Raw genomic sequence first — 10,522 nt, 5'->3', positions numbered from 1 at the left:
TTCTTTTACCAAAGCCTAATACTGGCTTGTGGATGCATTATTGTTGATTGTTGTTAATTATAAAAGGTAGTAGTTTTTAAACAGTGGTGCATAATTGGTAGTTATGGCCAATTTTTCCTTAAATAAAATGTTACTTTAAAGCTATATCAGCCACAAATTAAAAATCCAAAATTATTCAAGTGCGGTACTACTACATCATGTACAAGGCATGTGAAAGGATGAGGAGCTAGCTCATGTGGTAGAGCACTCCCCTCTGATCTCTGAGGTCAGTAGTTCCTATAAAGCTAGTAGCCTTGGTAGGGGTTAGCCCTTGGGCTGACTTAATTTCCTAATCAAAAAAAAATAATGTACAAGGCATGTGAAATTGAAAGATAACTGGATACTTGTTAAACCAAATTAAACAAAATACTTGAATCCTAAATAATGCAACTAACTAGATCACAAGTTCAAATTCAAGAACGAATAACATTATTATTATTACTCATATTGGCTTGTAGAATTTTGACTTGGTCATCAATCTTCATATTGTCTTGGGTCTCCATCCTCTTCTGGGTTCCTTTGCATTTTTTAGTTTGACAATCTTCAAAACAATTAGCAAGACTTCCGATGCACAACAAGTCAGCGCCTAACTCATGAGGAGCTCCAATGAATCGTAATTCCTTTGCCGTTTTATCTCTAATGTTATACCATACATAAGTTCGAATCCCTCGTTTATAAGACCTACATTTGGCAAGCAAAATCTCTTTTATTGTTGTATGCTGGCGTGCAAAAATTGGATAATAGTCACAATAATCAGGGATATCAATGAAAAACTTTGTCCATGAGCCATGTACTCCATATTCCTTCATAATCCACACATTAAACTTGTCATAATAACTTTGAACAGAGAAACACAAACAACCATCAAGAACCCCCAAATCAACATCACAACCAATGTCGCCATCATAGTAATTAAAGTCGGGTAAGCGTATGTCAGCAACCCATCGTTCTTTATCAAGATTGAAGCAAACAAGACTCCAGTTTCCAGCCGAAGACTTCAACAACCAATGCATTAAATAGTTGTCTATAAGCGCACAACTTGAACTCGGAATCGGAATACACATATTTGAATCGATAATCAGAGGTGAACCACCAAGATATGTTGTCTCAATGCATCTCCAAGAATTGGATTTCATGCTAAAGACATGAACCTTTCTATGTATTGCTATGAGATTAGGAGGTTCATGGTGATACTGGTATTCAACAACAACAAGTTTGTAATCCTTATTCAAAGTGTGATACCCAAATCCACTACAAGTCACATTATACATCTTAGTCGAAAATGAGATGTCAGAGAGAATGCTACCAATAGAAGGGTTCACAATCGCATAGTACTTTGTATAATTATTTCCTGGAGAATAGGAGGTAAGACAAAGCAAGCCATTGCAACAACCTACCACCTTTAAAGACATGTGTTCATTAGAGAATGGTAGAGGAAGTGAGAGATAACGAGCCGGGGACACTGGTGAATCAACCTCTAACAAGTAAATGTATTGTTGGCGGGACTTGAGAGCAATGAAAACGATCAGAGGGGAATTGGTGTCGGAGACAGCAGAATGGTGGACTTGAAGGTCAATGAATATTTTCGACGAAATGTAGTTGTAAAAGAATTTGTTAAGGCATTTGAAGCGTAGTAAGGTTGTAGGAGGCAATCTTGGGAGTATTTATGAAGCAAATATATCAATCGGAATAACTGACATTGAGCAACTTCTAAGTGATTTTCGTCCCTGTTGTAGATTATTGGGTCATGAGATAATAAATATAATTAGCATTTCATGATAAGACATTATAAATATAAATCTAGATACTTAAGATTTACGGTTTTTTCACTAAATACTCAGTACCTTCCATGTTTTTAAAATTTACCAGTACCCATAAGTTTCATAATAATACACTCGTGTATTTTGAAAACATGGGGGTACCAGCCTATCAGGTGAATTTTTTGAAAACTTGGGAGCTATTACTTTATTAGTGAAAAAACGTTAAGACTTATGTATAAAAAGTATTTGTCCAACCAAGAATAAGAAGGATTCAATTTTTAAATCACATATTTGTCCAAACTTTGAACAAAAAAGATTCAATTTTTTTAAACAAGTCTAGCAGCAAATTGAGGTTAAGCAACCATAATTAGATAAATTGAGCTTGAATTGAAGCTAAACACCAGATTCAATTTTTAAATCACATATTTGCCCAACTTTGAACAAAAAAGATTCAATTTTTTAAAACAAGTCTAGCAGCAAATTGAGGTTAAGCAACCATAATTAGATAAATTGAGCTTGAATTGAAGCTCAAACACCAATAAATCAAACACAAAAAAGTTTGCAATAAGATGAATGGAATCAATCAATCAATCGAATAATGAAAAAGGACGCAAACCAAAGAGAAGAGATAGGAAATAAGTTACCGCTGATAAAAAAAAAAAAAGGAGATCGAAGAAGAGAGATATAGAGTAGCAGCTTTCGATTTATAGTGATGATAAATTATTAGGGTTTTGTTTCGGCGAAGAACAATTGAATTTTGGTGAATTGGGGAAGAAGGTGAGGAGAGAGAAAGTTGGTTGAATTTATAAATACGGAAATATTGAGGCGAATAGATAAAAAAAAAAAAGGAAAATCCTAATCCTATTCCTATTCCTATTTTTATACGGAAATTACAGTGAAAAAAATCCCAACTTTATAATGAAAAGATTAGAAATTGAGATTTGAGAATTGATTCAAAATAAAAATAAGGTTGATATCATATCCCTAAATTCAATGTTACTAGTTAAATAGTGAAGATAATCTATATTCTGCAATTGAAGGCCATTAAATTGGAATTCCGAAAACTATTTTTTGGTTTATCTGTGTTATTTATCCTTTCTATAACTTTCTGAGTAATTTTTCAGATATTTGTTTTGAAGGTTGCAACAACTTCAATGAAATGAAAGGAATGCAATCTGGTGACATTTGAGTTTCCAATGCAGTTTAATGAAGATGTTTTCAGGCCTAGCTATAGTTTTTGTAGCTGGTGAGTGTTGATTCATTCAATCATTCAATTCTTTTCTTCTTTCTGATTTTCGGGTTTATTTATATCTAGAAATTAGTTGATTTGTATTTTTCATTAATGTGTTAGTTTCGCGTAGAGTAGTAACCTAGAGAGAAATTATTGTGAAAGAATACGATAATTATGATTTTCTAGTGTTGGTTCAAGCACAAAAGAGGTGCAAAGTAACCAAGGATGTCTTGGTCTAATAGTTAAGATTGAGGTGCTGTGAACGATAGGCATTGTTAAACACGCTCTCTCTCCTTTATACACTGTATTACTCTGATACTCTCTGTTTGTAAATTTGTAGGAGTAAAATTGGAAATTCAAATCAATGGTGACTTGTTGAGTTAATATGGATTCTTGTTCAGTTGATGTCATGGAATACACCATTAGTGAAAGCAATTTATTCACTTAATCCTTGATCTTCATTGAACTCAATTGTCCTATGTTTTTCTTTTTTGATTTGATGTTCTAATTTTCAGGTTTTGATATTTGGTTCATTCATGTATTTATTTTGTTTGATGGTGTGATTTGTATGGAAGAAAATGACTACAGGTTCGTGAGGAAGTTCGGAAGAGGCATATGCAACAGAAAAGTGCTTGCAGGTGGTCATTGTGCTAATAATGGGTAATGTTTTGTGAGCTTAATTTTTCGATCCTGTTAATAGCAGTGTTTCGCTCATGAATGATTTTGAACCATTGCATCAAAAAAAAAAAAGAATGATTTTGAACCTTTATACTCAAGTTCCTATAATGCTTTCTCTGCACCACTTTGATATGAGATGTTTCCTATCAGTTGCTAAGTCCATATGTTTAGGCTTTAAGGATCACCGTCGATTGCATAGGCTTCCACTGTTAGAGTTTTGCAACACTTTTTGACCTTCCGATGTGTTTCTTCTATCTTCTTAGTTTTTTAGCCTCTTATTCTTTGTGATATATTTCAATAACTCTCTATGCTGACTTATCATGTCTTCTCTACCTCTGGCAAATGCCACTGATGTTTGTCCTTTTTACTAATGTCTCCAATCTATATTCTTAAGTAAATGAATATGATGACATTACTCAATAATAAGTATATATTGATGGAGTTTCTGCTTGCCTAGACTTGACAATGGATCAGGACCAAGCAGGAGGTTAGAACTGCATATACATGATATAAGATTCGACCAAGGGACACTGTAAATTTTGAATTATAGTAATTTTATAACTATTCGTCATATTTACTCTTTCGAAGAATGGCATCAAAAACCATATTTGTATCTTTTAGCAGCCAGATAGAGTGGATGGATTATCGTGAATCGATAGAGAAGGTGGGAGAGTCATATATTGGCATGGTTCTATGGTCCTTGGAGTCTTTGTCAGGTCTCAAGCTTTAGGTCCTTCTCTTCACTGCTTCTTATGATTCATCACCACATGATTTGCTTAGCTATTCAAAATATAGCTCAACTATGTGTTTGTTACAGAATATGTATCTATGACTTCCTGTGAAGGATGAAGCTTAGTATAAGCAGACTAAAATTCAAGCCATTTGTGGCTCTATTGTTGAAAACTTGGAGATTGCATTGTCTCAAGATAAAGATATACAGTAACTCAAATGGCAGATACCTTTTATGAACAGAAAAGCAGAGACAACTTAGGAAGAATTATAAGGATTTAGGGAAGGAACTTAAAGTCAATGTTGCGTTGACATCCGGTTAGCTGTACTGAGAATGGATTTGCCCTTACCTTGGCTAATGGCTATATAACCAATTCTCGCTAAAAGCTAAGAACTTGACAGTTACCTTCTTAGTTTATTTCCTTGACAGAGATCCTCTTTGTTTGCAGAATCTCTTCTGGGTGCATTAATAAATACTTTGGTAATTCACCTGATCTCCCTTATTTTTTGGTGCATATTAGACTAATATTATTAGTAATTTGAAATGATAACAGAACTTGTATAAGATGCTTGGTTGTTATTCTTAGTTCCTTTACAGGATAAATAGCAGAATCTGTTTAAGTTGAACGAAGAGTTTTTCTTGAATCTATGAAGCTTTATAACATATTGAGCTTTAGCTGTACATTAGAAATCACTTTGTACTAGGCCTGGTATTTCCGATCCAGGTTGGTCTAGTAATTATAGGGGGTGGCCGTTTGTAGAGTTTTAGGAATGGTGGTCTATATCCGTGAGATTCTTATAGATGCATAGCAAGGTTGCTTCTTGTAATTCACCTGTTTTCTCGTTGAATCGTTTCTTCTTCATGAACATATTTATGAATCTAATATTAGACACCCTAATACCCAGTTGACACTTCCTCATGAAAAAGATAATGGCCCTATATTGAATAGGTGTGTTATTGCATAAATACTTGGAAGGCAATGTAAAATTTGCTAACTGAGATTTCAGTTCTAATGCTAATGGCACGGTTCTGCATTCACTTTCTTAGAAAGATGCAATGATGCACTTATCCAATTATCAATGTTTGATGAAAGTATTGGCTTGCAAACACTTCTAAAGCTACTGATGCAATTCTAATTTTATATGTTACACTCTGCCTTATAAATTGTCCGAATTAGTGATGTGGTGAATTCGAGCTTAATGCTTATGGAATCTATAAATTGCCGTATTTATGTACCTCACCCGCCTACTGGCGTAAGAAATAGAGTGATGTGGGTTCAAGACTCACGTAGGTTGTCTACTTTTTTTATTGCTTTTTCTAATATCCCCTTTCCATAACATGCTGTGTTTGCTAGTGGGTATGATGAGTCTGAAGTTCAGCAGGGTTTGGGATGTTAAGGTTTTTTCGATTTTTTATTTAATCTCTGTGTTGCACACACAGATCACTAATTGAAGATAAAGTATGTTGATTCACAGCTTCAGTTTAAAAAGTTATGTTCATAGTTCATACACTACTTCCCAACTTTTGTGTAGACATTCTTTCTGAAATTTGCATTTGATTTGTGTAGTTGAGGTGATGCACAAGATTATCTAGACGAGCTTGCAAACTGTTTTCATAGAGGTTGATGTAATGTTGGAGGTGATGACAAAGTTGCGCCATCGAGATCTTATATTTAAGAGTGTCCAATATGTCTTGAAGCCAATCTTTGGAGGTGCACTTTTGATTCCTTGTGCTCATCGATTATGTCGTGAGTGCTTTTTGGTGAGTTACGAGACTGTTCCTACGAGTTCATGACCTGCAGGTATATTTAGGTATTCTTCAAGCGTGAGCAGTTTACTCTATATATACTATCTTTGTTGGTCTACGATGGCAAATATGGTATTAGATTGGAGTAACAGAGCATGCCGGTTTTTATAGGAACTTTTATGTCGAACTCTATCTCTTTTTTAGACGAGGAAAGGATCACTTTTAGAATGAAATTCTTTTGAAGGAATTGGATGCTGAACACATTCAGATGTTCCAATTTCTTGTTGTGCTGCTGCAGCTGTAGCCTGTAGGTATCTTCATGTCTGTGTCATTAACTTCTACTTGTGACTTTGTTTATAGGAGTGAATAAATAGATACTTGTGTTCTAATATCTCTTTATCAAATGGTTTTCTTTCAGTAGATAATTTAATTTGATGTCAGTATGCGTTAATCCTACTCTAATCTATGTTTTTTCGTGTTCAATCCTTGTATTGTGTTTAGTTACCTTATTCGTTTCAATTGTTAGTTGGAATGGCATTGCCGTTTTGGTTCATCACACGACTACTTTAGTACAACAAAAGCATTGAGGTTGTTTCATATGCATTGTTCCGGTAGATCGAAATTGAACTTTGATGATCTAGGTAAGCATAATGATGCAAAAGAGATTCGATTCGAGTTTTGGGTTCTTATGGCCAAGAATTTACTGAGCTAGTTGGAATCCACGATGATCTATGTCAAACAATTACTACTAAAATGTAATAAGGTTAAATTTTTTTGGGCATCTTTTTGGTGAGATCTCAGATCATCAGATGTTAATGATGCAGAAATCTGTCTGCTTTCTACTTAAATTGAAGGTTGACAATTTTTGGTTTTGTAAAAGAATGAAATTGAAGTTGATAGTAACTGGTAAGAAAATGGAAACAGCTATATTTGGTCCCTTCACTCACATTAAATTCTTGTGACGTGTTAACACTCATCATGCCAATGGAAACTTACAACCTATTTGATAGCTAATAATAATGATGATGACTTGGTATGTAATTTTCTAAAGAGATTCTCGTGTCAATGACTATTGTAATAACTCAAAACAGTTTTTTTTTTCAGTTTACAAATTTCCATTACCACTCAATACCAGCTCTAATGTCGCCATGGAAAATACTGTATAGAAAAAGGTATTTGAGGATTGACAAGTTTTGCCATGTACCTAGGGATGAAACTTTCTGGTGTTTATTACCGCCATTTATTATTGCCTATCAAATAAGCGGGTTTTAAAGATCCCACGTTTCACAAACTGGCCTATTTTGGCACGGAGACATTTGCTTCTGTTTGATATTAATAGCTAATAGTTTAACATATAGAAGCAGAAATATAAGTAAGCTCTTTTCTCTATCATGGTTTATTTTGTCATACTTTCTGTCAATTTTTCGGGTGTTTCTGAATTCTAATACCTAAAAGAATTACAGGGTTGGGCTGCCTAGTTCAGGACTGCAATCATAGCCTAGTCGAACATGCCAGTAGAACACTAAGAGGGATACATGCACATAGAAATTGCAGGTGCAAGGATATAAAATTTGAAAGGTAAAAAAAGAAAATGGTAGTGCAATACTTTACCTATTACAGACTTCATAACAAATCCTATATATGCTGAATAATCCAAATTAGCCTACTTGAGATTTGATGATGGATTTCTCAGACTTGATTATGTCTAGAGTAAATTGTTTAAGGGACAATACAACTTCTGTTGTGTTACATTTACGTAACATTATTCAATCCACAAGACTAGGTTGCAGCACAAGGAAACAATGTTCAAGTAGTATAGGCTGATATGAGCTACAAGAGTAGTATCATCTGCTGATATGAGCTACAAAAGAATCCACTTCTAAGCGAGAACTTCCACCATCTTCAACTGAACCTCGAACTGCGACACTTAGCTCTGCAGCCCTTTTCCTCATCTCTTCTCCTTCCTTTGATGTCATCAATCTTATGACAACATTCTCTACTGTAGTAGATGTTACCACCTCAGCTCTGTGTTCCCAATCCCTGATCAACAAACCAATTTTCAGAACTTCTGTTATCAAAATGCTGTTCCTAGGCTGGTCAGAATGCATAGGCCATGCTGCTATTGGCACTCCCATACTGATGCTCTCCATGCACGAATTCCAACCACAATGACTCATAAACCCACCTACTGACGGGTGTGCGAGAATGTCAAGCTGAGGTGCCCAGTCTCTTACCACCATTCCCTTGCTCTTTACTCTGTATTCATAACCTTTTGGAAGCTGAGGCCTTATTATCACATCATCTTCAGTAGAAATATCTACTCTATCTGCACTTCTTAACACCCATAAAAACTTTTTCTCACTTCTTTCTAATCCAATAGCCAACTCACTGATCTGTTCCTCTGTCAGTGATGTTGCTGTTCCAAAAGAGACATATATTACAGAATTTATCTCTTGTTCATCCAGCCATTCAAGACATCTATGTCTGATTTTATTGAACCTGTTTTTTGTCTCAACTGGATGTAAAGGCCCAAGTGCAAAAAACTTCTTTTTAGCATTTTCTGGTAGTTTTGACAGTAACTCCATATATCTACCTTCTATCTCTCTGCATGTGTTGAAGATTCTTCCGCTCTCGAAATCCAAGACTTTGTACTGTTTAGCTATATAGGCTTCAAACTCGGGTGTAAAGCATCCTTCACTCGAGGGAATGCCACTGATTTTGATATCAGAATCAAGCTCAAAAGGTGTGTCAGTCATGGAGTTCCAAAAATGGTAGAAAATAGTGAATGCAGAAACACCATGAAGAGCGTATGACTCAGCATTCGGGAATAATTTCACATCTTGAACAACTGAAGCCATTAGAGTATCATGAATTATTATGATTCTCCTATACTTGGCTGAGAGTTCTTGCAGAAGTCGGAACACAGGTTGACGAAGATCTAATGTTGCATCAAATAGAGGTTGTAGGTGTCCAGGGAAATTGGTTTGTGGATTAAATTTTGCAGGAATTGAGGTGAAAGGAGGTAGTTGTAAGTCATGAAAGTGCATTTTACTTGTACTTTCTTCGTCGTCCCAACCATGGAGGCGGAGTTTGGCTTGGCGGTTGTGTGCTGTGGATCCAGCAAAATGAACTGGTATCCCATATGATGCTATAATATTGGATAGATGAAGAGTCTCATTGAGATGGCCTTGCATTGGAAATGGTACCATCATTGCTGCAATAGAAGCATGATTTAGGCTAGTTTTTTCATCATTTTTGTTGTAAGTTTGATCTGTCATTTTGGATCAAATCTTGATATGAATGATGTAAGAAGAATATGTTATTTGTGAGACCGTTTTAAGAAAGATTTCTAATTTGAGGAAGAATTCAAAGAACAACTCTCGTTGTACCAAAGATCAAGTTGCTTGGATCCACTTGGTTATAGTTGGTTGAAGTTTTTATTTAATATACAGAATACTCCTAATATTCTGTTATGCAAAAAACAATATGGTACAAACTGGACTTTTGAACCACATCAATGTTACCCCAGGGCCCACAGGCCCACCACAATGCCTTTACAAAAGTTCATGTAATATTCAATGTACACTTTTGCAAAGTGAATTTTTTATATTAAAAGTAGTGCTAACATATTAGAAAAAACTACCTCTGTTTTATACACGAATAATTTTTCGCTTTTGGATGTTTCATAATACATGCATATATAAAAGTCTTACTAACCAAGCTTGCTTGGTGGAGGTGGTGGGGAACTCACTTTGTGACTTGGAGGTCACAAGTTCGAACCCCAGTACCTACTAGTGCTTGGGAGTTGGGAGTAGGGATTCCCTTATATCCCCCTTACTCTCAAGCATTGACCTGTTTAGCTAGGCTAGCTGACTTAAGCGAGGTGTTGGTCTAGTAGGGTCCTTCTTCTTACCAACGGATCCCCATTGGGGGGCCCAAAAAAAAATGTAAATATATATATATATATATATTAAAGTCTTACCAACTAAACCAAGTATTTGTAAAATATTAATAAATGAAATACATAATTGTTCAAGGCATAAACTAGTTCATGGATATTTTATCTCATAATCAAGTTCATGAAAAAAATTTCCCTCCAAAAAGGAAAAAAAAAATCATAGAAATTTTTACAACGCTTGTTTAGCGAGAAAAATTATTACATATGGAGGAAGTATAACTTGCCATGAAATTTCTACTTCCTTGTTATATTAAATAATAATTTAAATTTTCTAGATAAATTAATCATAGTATAATTTAAAATTTGCATATAACTTCTAACTTAGTTTAGAGAGGTGGCGCTCAAAACCTTTAATTAAATTCCTGTAACTATTTATTGTC

At 34.9% G+C, this 10,522-nt stretch overlaps 2 protein-coding genes across 2 annotated transcripts; both read right to left on the bottom strand.

Annotated features, from left to right (window-relative positions):
* Positions 1-452: 452 nt before the first annotated feature.
* LOC104888581 (F-box protein CPR1) lies at positions 453-1,890 on the bottom strand. The gene is made up of 2 exons (XM_048640104.1): positions 1,884-1,890; positions 453-1,390 (listed from the first exon to the last, which is right to left on the bottom strand). Exons 1-2 carry the CDS (start codon positions 1,888-1,890, stop codon positions 453-455), a joined length of 945 nt encoding a protein of 314 aa, XP_048496061.1.
* Positions 1,891-7,722: 5,832 nt separating this feature from the next.
* Positions 7,723-9,638, bottom strand: LOC104888265 (zeatin O-glucosyltransferase). The gene has a single exon (XM_010673175.3). The coding sequence runs from the start codon at positions 9,460-9,462 to the stop codon at positions 8,029-8,031; it is 1,434 nt and encodes a 477-aa protein (XP_010671477.1). The 5' UTR covers positions 9,463-9,638; the 3' UTR covers positions 7,723-8,028.
* Positions 9,639-10,522: the final 884 nt, after the last annotated feature.

Source organism: Beta vulgaris, chromosome 3 (genome assembly GCF_026745355.1).
Source record: "Beta vulgaris subsp. vulgaris cultivar EL10 chromosome 3, EL10.2, whole genome shotgun sequence".
In the NCBI taxonomy this organism is placed as follows: Eukaryota; Viridiplantae; Streptophyta; class Magnoliopsida; order Caryophyllales; family Amaranthaceae; genus Beta; species Beta vulgaris.
Note: the sequence above shows the minus strand (reverse complement) of the source record. Positions and strands in the feature narration are given on the sequence as shown.